The sequence below is a fragment of the Lepidothrix coronata genome, unplaced genomic scaffold (assembly GCF_001604755.1).
Source record: "Lepidothrix coronata isolate B3197 unplaced genomic scaffold, Lepidothrix_coronata-1.0 Scaffold308, whole genome shotgun sequence".
NCBI lineage: Eukaryota > Metazoa > Chordata > Aves > Passeriformes > Pipridae > Lepidothrix > Lepidothrix coronata.
Window position 1 is genome coordinate 342,373 of NW_016690488.1, and position 20,002 is coordinate 362,374.

Here is a 20,002-nt window from a genome sequence, read left to right on the forward strand (position 1 = left end):
CAGTCAAGCCAAAAATGCTGTGGAAGTCTGCAAACATCAGGTGCCGGGTGAAAGTCTCTGTACTTAAACCTCATGTTACAACCTCTTCATCAGAGAAACAATAATAAGGAACACTGCAAGGGGAACACAGAAGTCTAATTAATAAAAATTTGTCAACACCACCCTTAGCCCTCTCCCAGGCAGAAGTGACCATCAGGATAACCCATCCAAATGAGCAGCATATACAACTTTACAAAGACATAGGTATGGTTCTCTGGTCAGCCCTTATAAATAGCATTTTACATATTAAAATAAATATGTCCACGTTGCCAAAGTAGCAAGAGGTTTCTTCGTTATTTAAAAAAAAATATGTTACAAAACAATATCATTTATATTTCTTGCTTAGTTAAAAAAAAAGTAATAAAAAAGTCATTTTATAAAATAATACGAATAAATTGAGTACAAGAGTGTCCATCCCTAGCATGTGTCCTGGGTCTGTACACTGTGACTCAGCATGAGATGCTGACCTCCAGGAAGTCATGTAATCATTCCTTCACTTCTAGTTGGACAGAAGAAATCCAGTGCTTGCTTTTTACACCACTTGTATCAAGTCTATGATGTAAAATTCATGGCAAGGGAAGACGTCCCAGATCTGGGAAAGGTTCTCATCGCTGCTATTTATGGCTTTGCTACTCCCTGTATCCGATTGCCTTGTGTAACACAGGAAGAGGATGTGACTGCCTGAAACTCAGCCCTGGAGTTTGGAGGGAACGAGTTCCAGCCAAACAGCGTAAGCAAGAAATTGCTTTTTTTTTTGTTTTGTTCTTGACACACCCTAAAGTGTGCAAGAGCGTGGGAGCACGTGGGTGTGCACAGGTGTGAGCGTGCCTGGATGTGAGCGTGCATCTGCCTGCAGGAGCGCAAGGAAGATTAGAAAGTGTGGGAGAAGGGCTGAGTGTCTCTCTCCTCCTGATCTAATCTCTGCCCCTCTGACAAGCCCTCCCTAGTTATCACTGCTGAGCATCCCCAGGAGTTTGCTGGGCTCCAGGCCCTGCTGCTGTGCCATCTTCTGAACATCGAACCCCATATGCATGAGGAACTGGATCACATTCATCTCCTGCCCTGTGAACTGGTCCCTGATTGTGGGGCACGAGGGGTTGCAGTGAGGCCATGGACAGCTGTCAATCAGGTGAATTGGGCAGCCTTTCAGAGGGGCCTTCCCGTTTTTGTTGCTCTCATGCAGGCTCCGATCCCAGCAGTGCAGGGCACGGGGTAACGACGTCCCCTTCACCTGGATGTCAGTCCAGTGACTGAAAAGACAAACCGTACAGGTCTCATCAGAGGGGTCAGGATGCCAGGATGGGCTCGTTCCCCAGCCATGTCCCTGTTCACCTCTCAGAGGATCTGCACAAGAACTCACTTGCGTGTGATGATCTCGTGGGACAAACAGGCAGGAGCAAAGCTTGCACTAAAGAAAGAAAGGAAACGTGGATTATGTCTTGAAGGACAAAGCAACTCCTGCTGAACAGAACATTCTGGACTAGGGAGAAGATGGAATTTTACCCAGAAATGAAAAAGCCAAGATTCTTGATGTGGATGAGCTAATAGTTATCAAACTTACAATATTCCTTTTTCAGCAGAGATCTGGGAAACAATGCCAGGACACTGGACAAGAATGTCCCTTAGAAACAAATGTGCCAGGTTTTCCTCAAGAAAACACTTACGTCACATCTTTCAAGGTGTTTCTCAGCTCTCTACCCAGATTCTGGATGTAGAGCCACTGCCCTTCTTGAACAGGCTGGCCAGTGAGGTGTACATTGTCTACAGTAAGCTGGGCCTCATCAAAGAGCCACTGGACAACAAAGACTGGACCTAGGAAGACAAAAAATTTGAAAAAGAGATTGCTCCGAGACAGTTGCGGATACAGAGGAAACTTTAGAATTCATTTTATATCTCTCCTCTGAAACTTACATCGAAGAGTGGGGTAAATCTTATACCCAAAAAAGCAATTCCATTCCTCTCCCTCTTTAAACTGCAGCTTACAGCGCTCAGGAACAATGCCATTCCAGTATCTAGGAAACAAAGCAATAACAGAATGAGAGACACAGGGCAATCCTAACAACTGCCTCTCCATATCCCAGTCTATTTCTGTTCTGATTAGAGTTCCAACTGATAGCACAGCTCTCTCTTGGCCACATTGTCCCATCGACACATTTTAGAGCACCTGCAACTGCACGTGTTCTTTTACACGTCTAGATTTTACATTATTGTCTTTTTCAATAAAGTTACTGAAAAACCTCTGATGTAGAGAATAAATACTCTTTAAGTATCAAAATGAAGGAAGATAGAGAAGGAGGACATCTTCTCCACAATCTAGCCTCTTACAGCAGGGTATCTGACTTTAGAGTATCTGACTGTACCTTATTCCTCTTCTGATGGCCTCTGTTGGAGCACACGTTATGGTATCGATACAGTCAGTTCTGCGATACTGTTTGTTATCCAAGAACCATCCAGAGTCTGCCAAGCCTCGAACCTGAATCCCTTGATAACCCATCTCCTCCAGCTGCTCTGCCACTCGGTCCACGTTCAGGAGCACTCCTGTCCCTCCAGCACTGCAACAGCAACGTCAACACTGCAGTCATGAGGCACACACAGGTGTCACACACCTGGCCAGCAGTGACATACTATAAACACCTTCATTTACCCACAGCAGAGCTACCCAACCATTCACCATGAAATTGGTAGTCACCACGTTATTTCCTTGCTTTGCAAAACACTCACAAATAAAGTAACTGTGCTGAGTAACCATCTGGTACCTCAGAAACCAAGTCCTGATGTTATGCTCTCTTCTGGCAGATATATATGCTCTGTATCATTTGCAAGAGCTTTGGCTGCTCAATAGACTGAAAGAATCTGAAGTGAGATGAATTCACCCTTTGCAGCTTCTCTATCATACCCCTGTGTAACATATGCTGTGTACCAGAGCCTTGTGCAACACGGGACAATCTAGTGCACCTGTGTGAGGCAAGTCTGGTTTTGAATTTAGTGTCCTGAATCAATTTGCAGCAGGGGTGTGTCTCATGATGTGGGCCAACAGGAAACAGCATTCTTGATGCAGAGAACGCAAAGCTTTTCTCTTATTATCTTGCGAGCTTTTGTCTTGTTACTATTTTCTCTGTTTTCTGTTTTCATTCTGGTTCTATCTGGACCGGAAGCTGCAGAAATAATATTGTATCCTCCCCTGTCGTACCCCTTAAGAGGAGAAAACTGAGAAGAGATACAGGGTTTGCTATATTAGCGTTACTGTAGTCCTAGAAGCTACCTTTCCTAACAGCTTTCTACTGTGGAAATCTCCTGTTCTCACCAAAGGGAATCTGGTGGATACCTACCTGCTCCCCGCTAGCAGCAACACTTTTGCAGTGCTCAGACCTTTTCCCACCAGCTCCTTTATAACCTCCTGAATGATCAGCGCTCCCATGAAGGCATATTCATCTGGAAGAGACAGCTCAGTGTCAACAAAATTGTTTCCTTCCAGGCTCAGACTTTTACTTCCTCTCCAAAAATGCTTAAGAACTTTCCAAAGGGATTACGAACCTAACCCAGGTTCATTTTATCCACCTGTACCAAGTCCACCTAAGAAACTCTCCCTGCCCCATACAAAACTTGCTTCCCTGAAAGAAAGTGAATAGAGTGATCTGAATACACAATTACACAAGTACCTTCCTACAATAGTGCTTAGAAATGGGTAAACTTAGAGAAGGAAAACAAGAAGGAAGGTACTGGGACCCCATCTCCATACAGGAGGAACACACACACCTTTCTACCACCTGGAATCTCAGTTCCAACTTACTGCTTCCCCTTTTTCCCCATTTATCAAGCCAATTCAGACAAGCAACGCTTCACAAAGTGTTACACCTACACAGACACCACTTCCTTGGTACCACCAGCAGCCGTGGATACTTGGAGCAACAGCTCCAAGGAGCTGGGATGAAGTGAAAGGGTACCTGTGACATCACCAGAACGACAGCCGATGGCAATGCATGGATTGAGATGAACTATTCTCTGATTCCCAAGAAACCTGCAGACGGCTTTAGCCTCACACATGATGGCTCCTGTCTAAGGCCAAATATCCTCCTGATTAAAGTCTGACACTAAATTCACAGTCCTTCCTCTCAGGTAAGCCGTGCCAAAGTCACACGCAACAGGCCACGGTCGCTCAGCTACACCAATTAATTTGTTGCATGCTAGAACCTGGATATTCAACTAAAAGGAATTTTGTTCTTCTAATCCTTGCATACTGGATCAGTGTAACATCTCTGCAAGCAGTGGCTCTGAACTATGTCAAAACAGCCTGAGCTAAAGAGATCAGGATGTTTTATCTGGAAGTAGCTTGATATTCTTTCCTGCCCTTCAGCAAGAAAAAGCCTGTTCTTCATCCATGTGGTTTCACAAAAGTCTGGCCACATCCTTTAATGTGTGATGTCTGGGGCAGCAACAGCCCATCAGCAACACTCACTTTTCTCAGACTTGGAAGAGGCACCGCTCCAAACATCACTTGAGCAATACGGGATGAATCTGTAAGAGAGAGCTGTGTGAGTCCTGCTGTGCCTCTGACATGCACAGCGGGGTGAGGATGGGGTCACCTAACTGGAAGAAAATTAAACTTTGGGAATGGGAAAAGGGAAGAGTTTCTGTCCAGTTTGACAACTTACCTGCCTGTAAAACAAGTGACATTTACAACTGCCTTGTATTTTCTCCTGAACACTAGTAGTTTTACTGAGTTAAATCAATAAATAACATGTCTTCTATCAATTTAATTGAAGCACTGAGCTCAGGAGACAGAACGATGGGCCATGATTTTTCTCTCAGCTATCCCACGGTGGATGGTTTGCCACAGGGAAACTCTCTATGCTTCAGGTTTTCACATGGAAAATGAGAAGACTCTTGTCAGTGCAGTATAAACGTTGACTGCAACCACCAGAAGTTTTTGAAGGAATTATCTTCCCATTTTTGTCTCCATCTTGCAGGAGGCAAATTAACATCCCTTCTGTACAGATGCATATATAAACTGGTCTCTCTCATTTCTCTTTGAACTAGGAGAGCTGCTCCACATTCCTCTCAAATTGGCAGATGTGTAACACACAATCAGCCCACCACTTCTGACGGATTTGCCACTGCAGCCATCTGAGAAGGCTCTCTAGGATATCCCCAGTTTTTCTCCATTAGATCACCCCACAACCCCAAGGAGACTGAACTTAAGTTTCTCTGGACCTCATAGCCCTATTTGTTAGAGAGCTGAACTACATCAAATGAGGAAACACACAATTTCCTCTCCCAAGTATTAATTTTAACCCATCTCTGCAGCATTTTTAGCAGCCTGAAAGGCAGGAGATGGTGTTTAAGTATAAAGCTACTTCCCTCTGTTGTCCCTCCTTACACCATGTTTGCATTCCACCAGTGGGGATTTTCTTCTGGCTGCGAGGACAGGATCCCAGTTCCTGCAGATGGGCACAAAGAAACAAGAAATGTACAGATGAGTCTGTGACTTCAGAGGAGCTGTAGCAGCCTCATGCAAGACCTCTGACCACACAGAAAACAAACATTCATGATGAAAAACATTGGTAAGGGAAGGGGAAGGAACATTTTTAAATTTGCCCTTAGGCAGATGTGACATTGAGAATTTGATTCACAGATGAAGCCTGTCTAGAAGCTTCTTGCAGTATAGAAAAGAGCTGTGATGCCCACTTAAGTACTTCCCCAAAAAACAAATCCTAGCAGGTGAATTCCAATATAGGCAATTAAACGATCTGTTTGAGTGATGGAGGTTTGGGTATCCAGGCGGCTGCAGCACAAGCAGAGAGAGCAAAGAGAGCAGCACTCAGTACCTGCGATACCTGTGCACCCAAACGTCTGCCCGTGCCCGCGGGAGCATCACGGGGCAGCGACCAGGCACCTGCCTCGTCCCGGCCCCGGTCCCTCGGGGCTGCTCCTCGGAGCGACTCACCCACGCGGGTCGCGGGCCACTCCCGGGAGCTCATCAGCCGTCGCATGGTGTCGTAGCGGGTGTCGCAGTTCTCCCTGTTGAAGCAGTACCACCCTCCTGGCGAGGGGACAGGGGTCAGGCGGCCCCGAGGGGCCGGGGGCCCGTGGCTGAGGGACGGCGGCCCGCGAGGGCCGGGGCACCGAGGGCAGCCTCGGGCCGCCGCCCCGCTCGCGGTCGCCGCTGCGGGGGACCGGGACGCCGGCGCTCACCTTCCAGGAACAGCAGCCACCGCCGGCTGCCCTTGGACTCCTTCAGGTAGTAGCTGCGGGCACAGACAAGGGGCGGCGCCTGAGCCGGAGCCGGAGCCGGGCCCGGCCGCAGCGCTCCGGTGCCGCCCGGGCCGGGGCCGCGCCGAGGCGGCGGGAGGGGCGGCGGGAGGGGCGGCGGCCCCGGCGCCGCTCGCGCCCGCCCGGGGAAGCGCCGGGGCCGCCGCCCGGGAGGCGCCGCTGCACCTGTCGCCGCCGGTGCCGCGCGCGGCCGCGCGGTGGCGCCGCAGCCCTCGGGGCCGGGCCGGGGGGAGCGGCGGCGGCCGCGCGGGGCAGCCCCGGGGCGCGCGGAGGGGCCGGCGCGGCTCGGGGACTCACCCGGCCGGGCTGCCGTCGTTGCAGGTGACCGAGGCGTTGTGGAGGAGGTGCAGGCGCAGGTCGTGCGGCAGCGCCTGGGCCGAGCAGGGGTACAGCGACTGCGCCAGGCTCTTGACCTGCGCCATGAAGCTGTCCATGTTGCCCTCCACGGCGGTGAAGTCCAGCGGGAAGCTCTCGGCCGCCGCCGCCGCCGCCTCGCCGCGCTCGCGGGCCGCCGGGCCTCGCCGCCGCCAGCCCTTCCTGCCCTCGCCGCCGGGCCCGGCGTGCAGCAGCCCCAGCAGCAGCAGGAGGTGCACCGCCGCCGTGCCCATCGCCGCCCGCCGCCACCCGCCGCTCGCCGCGGCGGCAGCAGCAGCAGCCAGCCCCCGGCGGCGGGCAGCGCCGCCCGCGCTCCGCCGCGCCCCGCCGCGCCACCCGCGGGGACGGGGGTCGGCGGCGGGCGGCGAGGGCAGCGCCGGCGGCGCGGGCTCGGCGGCGCGGCTGCCGGCACAGGAGCCCGCCGCCCGCTCCCAGGCGGCGAGCATGACAGAGGGGCACGGAGTGCGCGGGGAGCGCGCCGGGGGCGCCGCCAGCCCGGGCGCCGCGTGGGGCAGCAGCCGGCCAGCCCCCGCCCTGCCCTGCCCTCCGCCCCCTCGGAGCGAGGGGAGGGAGCGGGGGGTCTGCGCCGCGCCGCACCGGCACGGCGGGCCGCTCCGTCGGGGCGCGCCCCGCGCCCGGCCGCGACGCCATCGCCGCCCCTGCCGGCGCCGGGGCCGCGGCGGCGGCAGCGGCGGCCTCCAGCCTCACCCGCAGGGCGGCGGGGGCCCGGGGCGGCCTCTCGCCGGGGCCGGGGGGGAGGTCGGGCCGCCTGGGCGCGTGGCCCCGCACGTGGCGGCCCCCACGGCAGCGCCCCCCGTTTCCCCCCTCCCCCCTCCTCCCCGCGGCCTCGACGGCAGCTCCTCCCCGGCTCCGCGTGGGCGGCACTGCCCGCCCCGCCCCGGGACGTGCCGCCGCCGCTCTGCCGGCGGGGCTCGGCCCTGCGCCCCCCGGCCGCCCCGGTGCGGGGCCTTCCGCGCCGGCCCGGGGGTGGGCCGCGGAGCCGGGCTCCGGCCTTGCCCCAGTTCGCAGGGCGCAGCGGGAGGCCGGTCATTTGGCCCCAGACATCGGCGTCCGGTCCGCGTAGCTCCCGCGGGTGACCGGGGCGGGCGGCGGATCGCGCCCGGCCGGAGGATGCTGGTGCCGAGAGCGGGAGGGGGCGCGGAGGCCCCGGGCCGGTCGGGGCGCGGCGGGCCCAAGGCGGGGGGTCCCGGGCCCCCTGCAACCCCCGGCCGACGGCGCGGCTTTCGCGGAGGCTTCGCCTTGGTGCTCTCGGCAGCTCACGAGGTTTACCGCCGCCGGCTCTTCCCGGTTGTTCCCGGGGGCCCCGGACGATTCCACTGATTGCAAGAAGAATCCCGGAGAAAAAGCCCTGTTGTCACCAGAGTGTCGGTCGTCTGAGAGAGGGGGAATCCATGGAAGTGCTGCCCTTATCTCAGACCTTGGAATTGAAAACCGAGGAAAACCAGAGATAATGCTATGCTTTAAGTTATTGATGTAGGTACAAAATGGGACAGCTCATGCTCTTTGACAGCCCTCCAGAAAGGAGCAGGGAGGCTGTCTTTACTGGGAAATATAATCTATCTGGGATCAGAAAAGGTGAAAATAGTACAGTCTTAAAATAGCACGTGGAAGGGCTTTTTGTCAAGCAGGACTTCGGGCTGTCTAGCTGCTGCAACTATATTTTTTACCTTATCATATTTGGGCTTTCTGAGTGTGTCCTCAGCTCTCTTTTTCCTACACACGTAGCACGTTGTTTTGGTTTGCTTGCCACGTTGGGGATTTTATCTTTCAGTTACTCTTACGTACTCTCAGTTTTTGCTCTGTCCTCACTCAGATTTTTAAAACCTTCAAATGTTTCATGTAAGTGCTGATATTACCCATGGTAACTTTATAGCCAGGAATAGCCATTAAATTGACCACACCCCTCCACAAATGCACTATATTTACTCCCTGATAGGTGTGTGGTCCTAGTAGGTTCCTATATTATCATCTCTTTCCCTACACTGGACTAAACATCCTTTCTTCACTGGTTGTGCCAGGTCTGAGCAATGGATCACTGGGACTAGCTTCCGCAAGTTGCAGAGCTCATTGGTCAGCCGGAGCGTAGCTGCAGCTGCAAACTGCTCTGTTGGTGCAAAATCTGAACAGATAGAGCAGTAAGTCCTCAGAGTGCTCCAGGATCGCTGGAGCAGTTGGCATAAACAACTCCAGTACCTCATAGTCCAATAGCTACAGCAAGAAACCAGGAGGGATAAGATTGCTGAACTCCATCCTTCAGAGAAAAGCTGCCGTGCCTCCTGCTGCTGAGCTTGTGTTCCTTCTGGTGCCTGTGCTCCTTCTCTCTGTGGAGGGCTGAATCCCTGCACTCCATTAGGCCTTGTACCAGCTGGTGCATTAAGAGAGGACTTAGTATCATGCACCAGGGAAGAACCTAGGTGCAGAGAGGAATATATGTTAAAGTTGCAGACCTTTGTCCCAAGAGGTGATGCAAAAAAATTTAAATTTTGCCTGGCTTGTCTTTACTGAGCCCGCCTTAGCTTTATTAGCTCTGGTTCAGGTCACTTAGGACGGGTCTTTCAGAGCACTCTTGTTATCCTTCCAAAGCTCAGTAAAATGTTTTATTACCTGCCATGGCAGAGCAAGGGGCTGTGAGGAAGAGTGTAAGGCTGTAGGAGGGTCTGGCATGACAGACTTTGACTTCTAGACATTTAAATCTGGTACCGTTCAACTTCTTGACATACTGAACTTGAGAGAACATCAAAGTAATACAGATTTTAGAGAAGGTTATAACACTGTCCTTCAGCATGAGGGTTTCAGTGAGTTTTAATCCTTTGATAAGAGACTGCCTACATTGAATAGATGAGGCTCAGAACAAAAGGAAGCTCAGAGAGAGCTGAAAGAATTGGAGTCCTGCTCCAGGCACTCAAGATTGGGCATTTTTATTGGTAGGAGTGAGGCATGTAAGAGGCAAGCAAGAAACTTTTAACGATTGGGAATAATGTCAAGGGAGATGCTGTTTTCGTTTAATACCTTCCAAAGTGAAATGTCCTGCATAATGTATTCCACTATGTCCCAAGATAGTTCTATATGTTCAGTATATTGGACTGTGCTATGCAAAAGCTTATGAGACAGTTCTGAGTTCCCTCATACCCTGCCAGGACCAAGGCAGGCCCAGCACTTGCCCTTTGGGTGTTTCCCTGTCAGGAATCAAGAGGGTTACACCTGGAGTCCTCTGTAAGGCCTCATGCCATGGGTATGGTTCCCCTTTGTAGCCAGGTCTCAACGCCTCATTTGAGCCACTCTGCAGCCTGGCTCAGTGGAAGTTCTCTGGTTTGTTTCTTGGGTCTTGTGTTGATCAGAAGAGTGTGTGTGTGTGTGTGTGTGTGTGGCGTCTGTTACCCCATAGAACAATACTCCCCAACAGGAACAATCCTACTTTTGCACAGTCATGCTACCGCTGCCTCCTCTGACCCTGGGGCTGGGAGGTGTAAAGCACTCTGGGAGAGCAGCAGAGCCCGCTCATAGCCTGGGTACGAGTGTGACGTGCTGGGCGATGCTCGGGTGAGAACTGAGCATTGAATGTCTCCAGGACTCTGTGCAGTCAGTGACGTTTGTACAGGCAGCAGGAAACACTTTCCAGAATCATTATTACTGTGATAAGTAGCTTGTTCTGCATCATGTTTTGGAGCTGGTTACTACGTGTTTCTGGATGTTCACAGCTAATTTCCTATTCGTTTTGAAAGAAGAAAGAAAAAAAGTGGGGAGAGGTTTTGCTGCTTTATGAAGAAGCAAATGTGTGTTACTCCCTGTGTGCCTGTGACTGAATGCAGAAACAGACGGTGCCAGGGCTACATGTTGAATGCAAAGCACCAGCTGCCTGAAAGGTGGGATTAAGGAAGGTCATTCTGTGGTGTGTTCACTGTAATTACTAAAGAAATGCAATTTATGAGAAGTTTTTGGAGGACATTGTTTGGCTGAGGCTCACCTGATAGATTTGCAGGCATCCTTCAGCCAGTGGCAGAAATCTGAATTAAGAGTGTTTTCAGCCATTCCCTAATGAGTTCCTCTTTCTTTGTGGCACTTTAATGAACTCCAGGTTGTAGTTACCTCCCTCTTCTTTCTCTCCTGATGCTTCTAATTTCAGATAAATATTTGAGATTAGAAGTGGCTCTGGGTATGAAATGTGACCCTTCACCTCCATGCAACTTTCTGATTATGCCATGCCATTAATAACCAGAGCACCTCTAATCCTGCAACTTGGAAGTGTTCAGCTCAAATTACATTGGTATCTTTTTAACAGGAGCAACATTTCTTTAAGAGATGTGTCACTTCCAAATACAAAATAGGAAACAGCTGCCTGCTTCAGACATCAAATAGGAGCTACCCCCACCCAGAAATGAGACCAGTGTTTTGGGCTATGTAACCCAAAATGCTTCTTTTAAAATGGAATGGCTGCTCTGCCTGAGCAGCAGGATAATCACTGCAGTTAAGAGAGCCATCTTAATTGCTTCTTCTCCTTCATACCTTCTGTAAAGGTATTAATTAGTGGAAGAACAGGATATCTTCATTATGTGTGAGATGCTAGAAGAGCTTTGGATCTCTGCCCTATTTTAAAGACTAAGAAGGACTTGAACATTGTAGATATTTGTTGCACCCTTTTTTAGGCAAAAGTGTGTCAACTTTCAGAACAATCTTGCCCTTAAGTCTTCACGTATTTTACAGCAAAAGGCAATTGAAAAGATAGGGAATTATATAATATATCCTGAACACTTTATAAGTGCTATGGCAATGATACTGCCCAACGGAATGGAAAGAAAAAACATAAAGATATTTTAAAGCATTGTTTTAAACACTATAGACCTGGGCATCCTTTATTATTATTGCTACATCTCACTGAACAGTTAGAGTGAATCCATGTATGTAAGAAAAGAGATCTCTCTTCGTCATTAAAATTTCCATCCACTCTTCTTTCCCTTTCTCCCACACTGCTGATATGGTAAAAACAAGCGTTATCTCTTACAAAAGCGTCTTTCCTTAAAAGGATCTTTTTCCTTTATAAGCCAAGCAAAGCAGACATTTTTGTGGGTGCTGGGGGGTAGCAGTGAGGACTTAAGCTTAACATATATGATAAATATAGAAGTAGAGAAAGTATTTGGCATGTGGTTACAACTTAGGCTAAATAAATTCCAGTGGTTACTCAAACTAAAAAGTTGGGGTTTTTTATGATAGCAAACAAAACAGACTGTCATTGAATCTGAGAGTGCCTTTGACTGAAGAAGGCCTTGCTGAGACTGAAGGAGAAGTCCATAAATGAAATAAAGTCTCTGGGAAATTTTGTATTGTAATATGTATGATTATTTCTGTTCCTTGGGTGTAGCCATCTCACCTAACCAGCTGACTTTGCAGCAGCACTGGCCATGAGGTTTCCAACCAACTTTTTTATCCTTTTTTTTGGCGAGAATAAATGGCTTTCAAGGGCAGCAGGATGCTGTGGTTGGTCTGACCAGCGATGCCCTGATTGTTACACTGCCTGGACACTCCCGTGGCGCTGGGAACGCGGCAGGACGCTCCCCTCTGACATGCGGGGTTCGCCAGGGCTGTTATTTGGCCCAAGAGAACCTTCCTTGTAGGCGCAGGGATCTTCGGTATCCCTGCTCGGGAGAGAGCCAGGAATCCGTCAGCCCAAGGGAGTTCTGGCCACCAGCGGTGCCCGGGCCCGCGCTGCCCGCGGTGCTGGCAGGGCCGATGCGTTCGGTCCGGGGTCACCCCTTACGCTGCCGGGGGGGTGTCCCGGTACGACGCGGAAATGTTTTATTTCCTCGGAGCAGGTGACTGATCCCGACATTGGAAACCCAAGGGGCAGCGCAGCGCCGTCAGCCACGGCGGGACGTGCGGCCGCTCCCCTCCCGCTCCCCGCGGAGCTGCGGGCCCGGCCCCGGAGCCGCCCCCACCACGGCCCAGCGGGCAGGGCCGGGGGTCGCCCCCGCCCTTCGCCGGGGGAGCGGCCCGAGCCGCCCCGCGTCTGCCCTGCCAGGGGCCGCTGCTGCCCGAGCCCCTCGCGCTCCGGGAACCGCCGCCCGTCGCGGGCGGATAGCCCCGCTCCGGCCCCGGCTCCGCCAGACCGGGACTCGCCCGGGACACGCTTCCACAGCCACCCGGCCGGGCCGGTTCCCCCCGCTCCGCTCCCTCGCGGTCCGGGCGCGGCGGGGCGGGCCCGCAGCAGGACGGCCCCGGGCCGGCTCCGCCCCGGCCGCGCGGGTCCGGCGCTGGCGGAAGATGGCGGCAGCGGGTGGGGGCGGCGCCGCGGTGTCGGTGCTGGCGCCCAGCGGGCGGCGGGTCACGGTGCGGGTGGGGCCCGGCACGGTCCTGCTCCAGGTGGGTCCACAACGGGGAGGGCGGGGCGGCGGGGCCGCGGGCCGGCCGTGACGCTTCTGTTCTCTCCGCAGGTCCTCGAGGAGGTCTGCAGGAAACAGGGCGGCAGTCCCGGCGAGTACGGCCTGAAGTGAGTCTCGTCGCGGAGCCGGGCCCGGGCCCGGCTGCCCGCGGCCCTGGGAGAGGCCCCGCCCGCCGGGCCGGGCCGGGCCTGGCGCTGCCGGAGTCCGCGGCCCGCCCGGGGGTGTCCCGGGCCCGGCGGACCGGCGGCGGGCGGTGGCGTGCTGGGGGCCGGGCCACACACTGAGGGTCAGGTCAGGGCCTCCCGATGGCCCCGTGCCACGTTCCGCTGACGGGCGGCGAGGCCCCGTGTCACTGCCGCGGACACGGCCCCACGCGCGAACCTCACCCAGGTCACACAGTGGCAGCACCCGTCTCCCCTCTTACCTGGGGGTTTGACCCTCTGCCTTTATGGTGTCGTAATTGAGAGGCCATTTCTCTGAGTGGCACTAAAACAAGAGTATCTTGGTATTTAACCAGGCTTGGTTATGTAGTCAGTTGTTATTTATCTCTTTAAAGCCTAAGACAAAACATACATTTGAGTATTTTCCCTGTGACCTCTACAAACTGCGGAATAGCTTTTGTTGACGATTGTTTTCTGAATTACCAGTTGTCCATTGTTGAATCGTGTTCAATGGCTTCTAGTCAGCCTCTGGGGAATTCTCTTGCTCAATACCTGGACTTTGTATTGTTCAAAGACTATGTTCTCCTTCAGGTTTCAGAGGAGTGTTTTGGACCTGTCCTTGCAGTGGAGGTTTGCCAGGCTGCCCAACAATGCCAAGCTGGAGATGGTGCCAGTCACTAACAGAGCAGAAGCTGGAACCACGGTATGTTTGTTTATGCACTGTGACCTGATTTGTTGAGTTACCAGTTCTGCTGATATGATCCTATCCTATCTCAAGAGCGAGAGCACAGCTCAGTGTGGCCAATGCCTGTGCAGGAGACCAGCTGAAGACAGGTTGAAGTGCAGTGGAAAGTGGTGATTTAGTAGTTGAAAGTCTTTGCTTATGTTCTGCATGAGCATGTGGTGCCAACTGTGTGTTGGAGGAGAACGGGTTCATTTGGGGAGCTGAAAAACTAGTAGTCGTGGATGCCTAGGAACTTAAGCATCACTGATGACTAACTCAGTTCCCTTTCCTAATTTCAGTTTCAGTTGCTGTTGTCTACCTCTGGATTTTGAATTCTCTTTTGCTGCTTTCCCAGCATTGCTGGTCATGGTGTGTTCACACAGCTTTAGAGTCTTTTGTTACATGTGCTGTCCCCAGCAGTGGCCAAATGTCCCTATTTAGTATGATTGGAAAAGGGCTTATGGATGCTGTGTTCTCTAGGAATTATTGCCACATTTAGGAGTGTAAAAATCTATACGTGTCACTGTAATGGCTGGAGGCATAACTGTTAAAGTGACGCATAGGTGTTAATGTGTGTGAACTTTTTATGTCATAAAAGTGATGTATGGTCTTATTTAAGTAGCCTAGGAATGAAAATTTGTCTATTGCTGACAGTCATTGCTGACAGTCATCGCTCTTCTTTCTGACTTCCTCAGGGGGAGTTTCTCAATTTTTATGAAAGTTTCAGGTCTATTGGTTTTGATCTCTTAATGTCTGTCAGCCAAGCTGACAAATTAGTGGTGTTTGTTGTAGGCAGTTGCTCTTGCTGTCACAGAGAGAAACTGATATGTTGAAATGTGAACTTTGTGTTGTGAGGCGGCTTTGGAATCTCTGCTCTAGTTCACTGTGGGTGTGCAATGTACTTTTAGGGGTCACTGATGTTGATGTTTTTCTCTGTAAAACCTCCATGTTCTTTGTTTTGGCACTAATGCCTTCTTTCTGACTTTGTGGTAGAAAGAAGTTTGTGCTTCAAATGACGTCTTTAGTTAAAAAAATACCACAAACTGGGAGCATCTGCTTAAAATTTTCAGTGAAAGATTGTGATGGAATGGGGTTTGTCGTCCAGAGGAAAGTGTTTCTGTTGAAATGGTGCAGTGATGACTTTATCTGACATTTGTGTCCAGCTGGGAGGTTGAGAGGTACTGAAGGAAAACAGTGATTTTATTTTTTTCCCCCCAAAGTTATATTATGAGAAAGGGTAAGAAGGACTGTGCACTGTAGGAGAGAGGTTATAGCATGGAATCACTAGTTTAGATCCCAAAAGAGAAGAGCTAAAAGAAGTGTAAGTTGTTACTATTTAGTTGTAGTTCAGCAGAAGAATCTACAGAAATGAGTCTTCTCTCAGAGTGCTCATTGCTTTGTCCTGGGGGTGAGAGGATGCAGCAAATGCGTGTGTGAAGGGTGGAGCCTGAACAGAGTCACTGTCCCACAAATTTGAGCAGAGATTCCACTTGGGAGAATTTCACAGTGTAAGAAAAGACTTGGTACAGAACAATTGACTAAAAGAATTCCCTGTCACAGGGAGCATGTGCCAAAGACTAAGGAGTTTAAAACAGCCAGGTGGCTGTGACTGGGCTGTGGTGTCAGTTGAGATGCAGAGTTGGTCATTTTGGCTGGCTGCAGTAATGTTGGGATGAATCTGATTCTGTGTCTTCTATTATTCTATCTTCTGTTAAGATAATGTGGGTGGAAGTAGGTGTGCTTCCCTCTGGTGACAGCAGTTACCCTGGAAACAGAATACACGTTTTGATAAATTATGAGTTTGTTCAGCAAATTTGATATTTTAAAAATAGAAAGCTTTTGGATTTGCCTTTGCATGTAGAAAACATTGTTTCCCATAAGACAGTTCTTTAGTGAAAAATGGAACAATTTCCACTTGTGATGGCAGGTGACCATGAGTTCAGCTCTTGTGTTAAAGTTGTCAGCCTTTTGTTTAAATGTTTGTAAACTTAGATGGTAATTGTCACTGGTCTCTATTATTTTAAGTAGTGCTTGGGGTCTTTAAAGAGACTTTTCTAATTGACTGAATAGAACTTTAGTGACATGTTTAGCTTTGAACTGTCGCTCAACAACTGATGCAACTGGTAGTCTGAGTTTCTGGGCTGGATTCTTACAGAATGGTGATGTCAGCTGTCATCACTCTGCTGTTGCTGAGAATAATCTAAGGCTTGTCTCCCACGTAGGAGAAACCAGGAGGTTGTGTTAGTGGTGAGATGAAACGACATTGTTCTGTTGGCTCATTGTTAATGATGCCACTGTTTCCTTTATGTAGAAAAATTCCTGTCTCCAGCAGATCAACATTTGCAGTCCTGTGAGGATTGGTGGGAGCTGAGGCAGATGACAAACATATTCCTCTGCGGAAATCACAGTCGATTGCTGGAGTGTGTGGTGTCTGTTTTCCCATCTCCCTCTCTTTCTCTCCCCCTCTGCCCTCCTGCTTGCACACACATCTTGCACTCACAGTGAAGCTGACTAAAAGTGTTGGTAGGGACATGTGAAAACACAGAATGAAAGAAAGTGTCTTTGGCTGTCCTGGGCTAATGTCTTTCTCAGGCTTTGGAAAAAGGCCAGTTTCTGTGGACTTCAGAAAACTGTAGTTGACTGGAGAAACCAGGTTCCATCTAGTGGCTGTGGTTTTTTTTAGGATTTTTCTTTAGGCAAGTGAACTAATTGGGAAAACCTAAGAGTTAGACATTCTGGAGAAGGCTTAATATTCTCTAAAAGGTAAAAAAACCCCACAAAACCACGAACACCTGAAGTGCACTGCCATTCTCCATCTCTTGGTCAGCTGCTAGACTTTTCTCTTGAGATAGTCAGGAGTTTAAGTTCTTCAGGACTGAGCCCAGCATGTGTTCATTTTAGAAATACTTTGGATTTTTTTTTTTTGAGAGAAGTGGGGAAGCAGTTCTCTGAAGTGCATGTAGCACCAGCTAATGAACATGGATGTTCACATTCCAGGTCGGAGAAAGTCTGTTAAAATAGGCGGCTAGCTGGCCCTTGCCTTTTTCTGCAGGTGTTCAAGAACTTGATAACTGAACATCCAGAATTATTTTTGAGATTTTTTTGCTACTTCACTCTCATATTGCATGTCAAAATTTGGTGATTAGAAAGCATCAGTGAGTTGCAAATGTTGTTTTGTTGGACTGGTAATGGTTGTTTAGGTCTTCAGGAATGCAGGGATCTATGGGGACTGTATTCATGCTTTCTCTGTGTGGATGTGCAAGTACTCTGCTTGTTTTGCCCCAGGGAAGTTGTTCTGCAAACTGACGCTGAAGTGAACAGAGCTCTGTGTTGGTATTTTAAGTTGTGCAGCTGCATCAGTCCTTTCTGCCTTACTGGTATTTGTTTTATGTAGGTGTGAAGATCCTTTCTGTAAAGTTTCATGTGGTGTAAAACAGAACATCTTAGTTGCTCATGATGACACATTATTTGGGATGTTTGCACTGGCTTTTCTCTGAACATGTTCCAGTTCAAGATATGACAGGGAAGAGGGGCCCCTGAAAGCTGGTTAGTTTTCCAGGATGGCCTCCCCCATGCTCAGGAGAAGTCCATCCCAACAAACTGGAATTCAGGCCAGAATGCCTGCACATATGGACAAGGAGCACTGAAATACTTTAAAAAGTTGTGAAGAAAAAAAGTTTTCATTCAATTTTCAGATGAATTCACTGTGTTTTTCCAATAGGTTCGGATAGCATTACAACTAGATGATGGCTCCCGTTTGCAAGACACCTTCCTCTGCCAACAGACTCTGTGGGAACTTCTCAATCATTTTGCAAAAATCAGGTGAGCAATGCAGTGAGAAAATTCTTGTTTAGATGGATCTCTGCATGGCAGTAGTTACTTGTTGTTATGGTGATCCAGCTGAATCCTTCAGATTTGTAGAGTTTGCGTTATTTGACTGTGGTTTCTCCTTTATTACCTTTATTGCCTTTTCCTTGCTCTTTCAGATTTGACACTCCATAGTTTTATTATTATTTTTTAATCCTGCAGTAGCACTCCTGATTCGGGGCATAGACTTGTAACAAACTGCTAAAGCTGTGAAGCAGCTATACTAAACTGGGATATGTTGCCCCACCTGCCTTTTACACAAACATGTTTGAAGTCAAGTTACTGCCAGAGGTGAGGTGCCAGCCTGGATGATCTTGATCCCCAGTATTTCTGTGCTGCAGTTCCCTGTAGTGCAGGTGGTTCTTAAACGAGTTGCTGTTGCTTTTGAGGCTTGCTGTTGTGCAGGTTCTTCAGGGAAATCTGGAGCTCTCAGCAGGCTAATCTGGAATCTCCAAAAGACTGATTAGATCCTGCTTAAATGGAAGAATTTATGGTTCTACATTTATTGAGTATGTACATGGGTTAGAAATCTTATTATTTGAGTCCAGTCTACATTCAGTGTTTTCTCTTGAGTTTTGAATTAGAAACACTGTATTGTTTTGAAATGTCGAGCTGATAAACTTTTCTCAAAGAAAGACAGTTCTTTTCTCACGGCTTGGAAGATGAAGCCTCGAAGCTGTGACAGCCATTCTATTTTTAATTGTTAGGGACTAGGTCTACACTGTGACTTATGAGTAGAAGTCAAAAGGAACCATTTTCATGTAAATGCTAGAGAGAAAAGAATTCTTTTAATTGAGGAAAGAGGTAGGCCAGAAAGCCCAGATATGATTTTCCTAAGTGTTTTAAGTCCCCTCGTGTCCCTTACTACATCCTTTGTGCCCTCTGGGAGGAGAGGAGTGCCTGTTGCAGTTTGGGGACTGCTAGACTGGTGGGGGTGTTAATAATTGACAGTGACAAATAGCCTTTGTGTGGCTTTCTCAGACATTAGTTGACTATTTATTCAGTTTAAATTTTGAGCTTTTTATATAATTTTGCTCTTTTGAAGTGGTTTTATTGTTTACAGGTTATTGTAATACTACTGCTTAATATACATGCTGCTCTTAAGCTTCTAACTGCTGCACTGTGCTATGCATTCTTAACTAGTTCATAACACAGCTGCTGTTTTCTGCCCTCTTGAAGCTGAGCTGAGATGTTTGGATGGACTTTGCAAACTTTTGATTAAGTTCAACAAGCGGCAAAGGTGCTGTGTGTGACTTAGTCACAGAACAAGCTGGATCTACAGCCATCTTTATGGACTTCATGGGCTGAGCTGCTGTTCAGTGTGTTTGGATTCACGTAGACTAACTAGTCAGCTAATTGTTGATATTTGCTGAATCCTTCCTTGGACTTTCCAACTGGAGACATTTTCCTGGAATGCTCAGCTGCTCTAAGTGCGTGAGGGGAAGTATTCTAAATCCACTGGAATTTCCCCTGGGTTTCCAGCGTCCATCTCGGCTAATTGGATCTGAAGAAGGTCTGGAAGCTATTGTAGGGTTGCTCCTCCTCTCAGCGTGCGGCAGTCCTTGCACAAGATGTTTACAGGCCCTGTCAGATCACTACATGAAGGAATCTAATCTGCTTGCCGTTCCCCTTCTGAAGAGGAGCACATCAAAGAGAGGACAGTGTGTTTGATGTGTGTGCTTCCCCTCAGTGGGTGCATGTAATGGATTAGCAGCAGCTGGAGGAGGAGCTTCCAAGAGTTAGACAAAAACAAGTCTCTGGGGATCTTCGCCTGGAGTCTGTGCTGCAGGGGCTGGTTGAGTGCACAGCGTTGTCTGCTCTTTGAGCGTGAGGCCTGGGAGAGCTGCTGCCTTTCTGTCTCCCACTCTTGCCTGCCTGGCAGCTTCAGCAGCTTTGTGGGCTCTTGTACGTGGGAGTGATTGCACTCTGGACACTCAGAGACATCTTTGATAGTAGTTGTGACTCTTCACTAATTCTGTGGTGTCATTCATTAGGTTTAGATATTTTCCATACATTTTTAGAAGATGACTCAAAGAGTTGCTTGGATTGAAGTGGAAAGCAGTTTTTGGAAAAGTGAATGAAACCAGATTCTGTAAGTCAAACTGGCTTGCTCTCCCTGTGGGTCTTTGGTGAGGGCACGTTCCATTGTGCCGCAGGTTCTTTTCTCCTGA

The 20,002-nt window shown here is 49.6% G+C and overlaps 2 protein-coding genes and 1 long non-coding RNA gene across 7 annotated transcripts in view; 1 reads left to right on the forward strand and 2 right to left on the reverse strand.

Annotated features, from left to right (window-relative positions):
- Positions 1 to 114: 114 nt before the first annotated feature.
- On the reverse strand, positions 115 to 6,917 carry NOTUM (NOTUM, palmitoleoyl-protein carboxylesterase). The gene is made up of 11 exons (XM_017837653.1): positions 6,607 to 6,917; positions 6,232 to 6,284; positions 5,984 to 6,079; positions 5,417 to 5,477; positions 4,496 to 4,554; positions 3,369 to 3,471; positions 2,400 to 2,591; positions 1,951 to 2,051; positions 1,704 to 1,851; positions 1,400 to 1,447; positions 115 to 1,289 (listed from the first exon to the last, which is right to left on the reverse strand). The coding sequence occupies exons 1-11, from the start codon at positions 6,915 to 6,917 to the stop codon at positions 983 to 985; spliced, it is 1,479 nt and encodes a 492-aa protein (XP_017693142.1). The 3' UTR covers positions 115 to 982.
- A 2,058-nt stretch (positions 6,918 to 8,975) lies between these two features.
- On the reverse strand, positions 8,976 to 13,834 carry LOC108508687. 3 transcript variants are annotated; one of them, XR_001878462.1, is made up of 3 exons: positions 13,724 to 13,834; positions 13,504 to 13,636; positions 8,976 to 9,115 (listed from the first exon to the last, which is right to left on the reverse strand). It is a non-coding gene; the product is annotated as an uncharacterized LOC108508687 (long non-coding RNA). The 3 variants fall into 3 exon arrangements; XR_001878461.1 differs by lacking the exon at positions 8,976 to 9,115 and adding an exon at positions 11,676 to 12,335; XR_001878460.1 differs by lacking the exon at positions 8,976 to 9,115 and adding an exon at positions 13,051 to 13,144.
- The window catches only part of ASPSCR1 (ASPSCR1, UBX domain containing tether for SLC2A4), a 38,484-nt gene continuing 31,442 nt past the window's right edge, over positions 12,961 to 20,002 (forward strand). For 2 of the 3 annotated variants that reach the window (XM_017837650.1, XM_017837651.1), the window contains exons 1-4: positions 12,961 to 13,059; positions 13,131 to 13,186; positions 13,832 to 13,943; positions 17,686 to 17,786. In XM_017837650.1, coding sequence (XP_017693139.1) covers positions 12,961 to 13,059; positions 13,131 to 13,186; positions 13,832 to 13,943; positions 17,686 to 17,786 — 368 coding nt within the window. The other variant, XM_017837652.1, reaches the window with a different exon arrangement.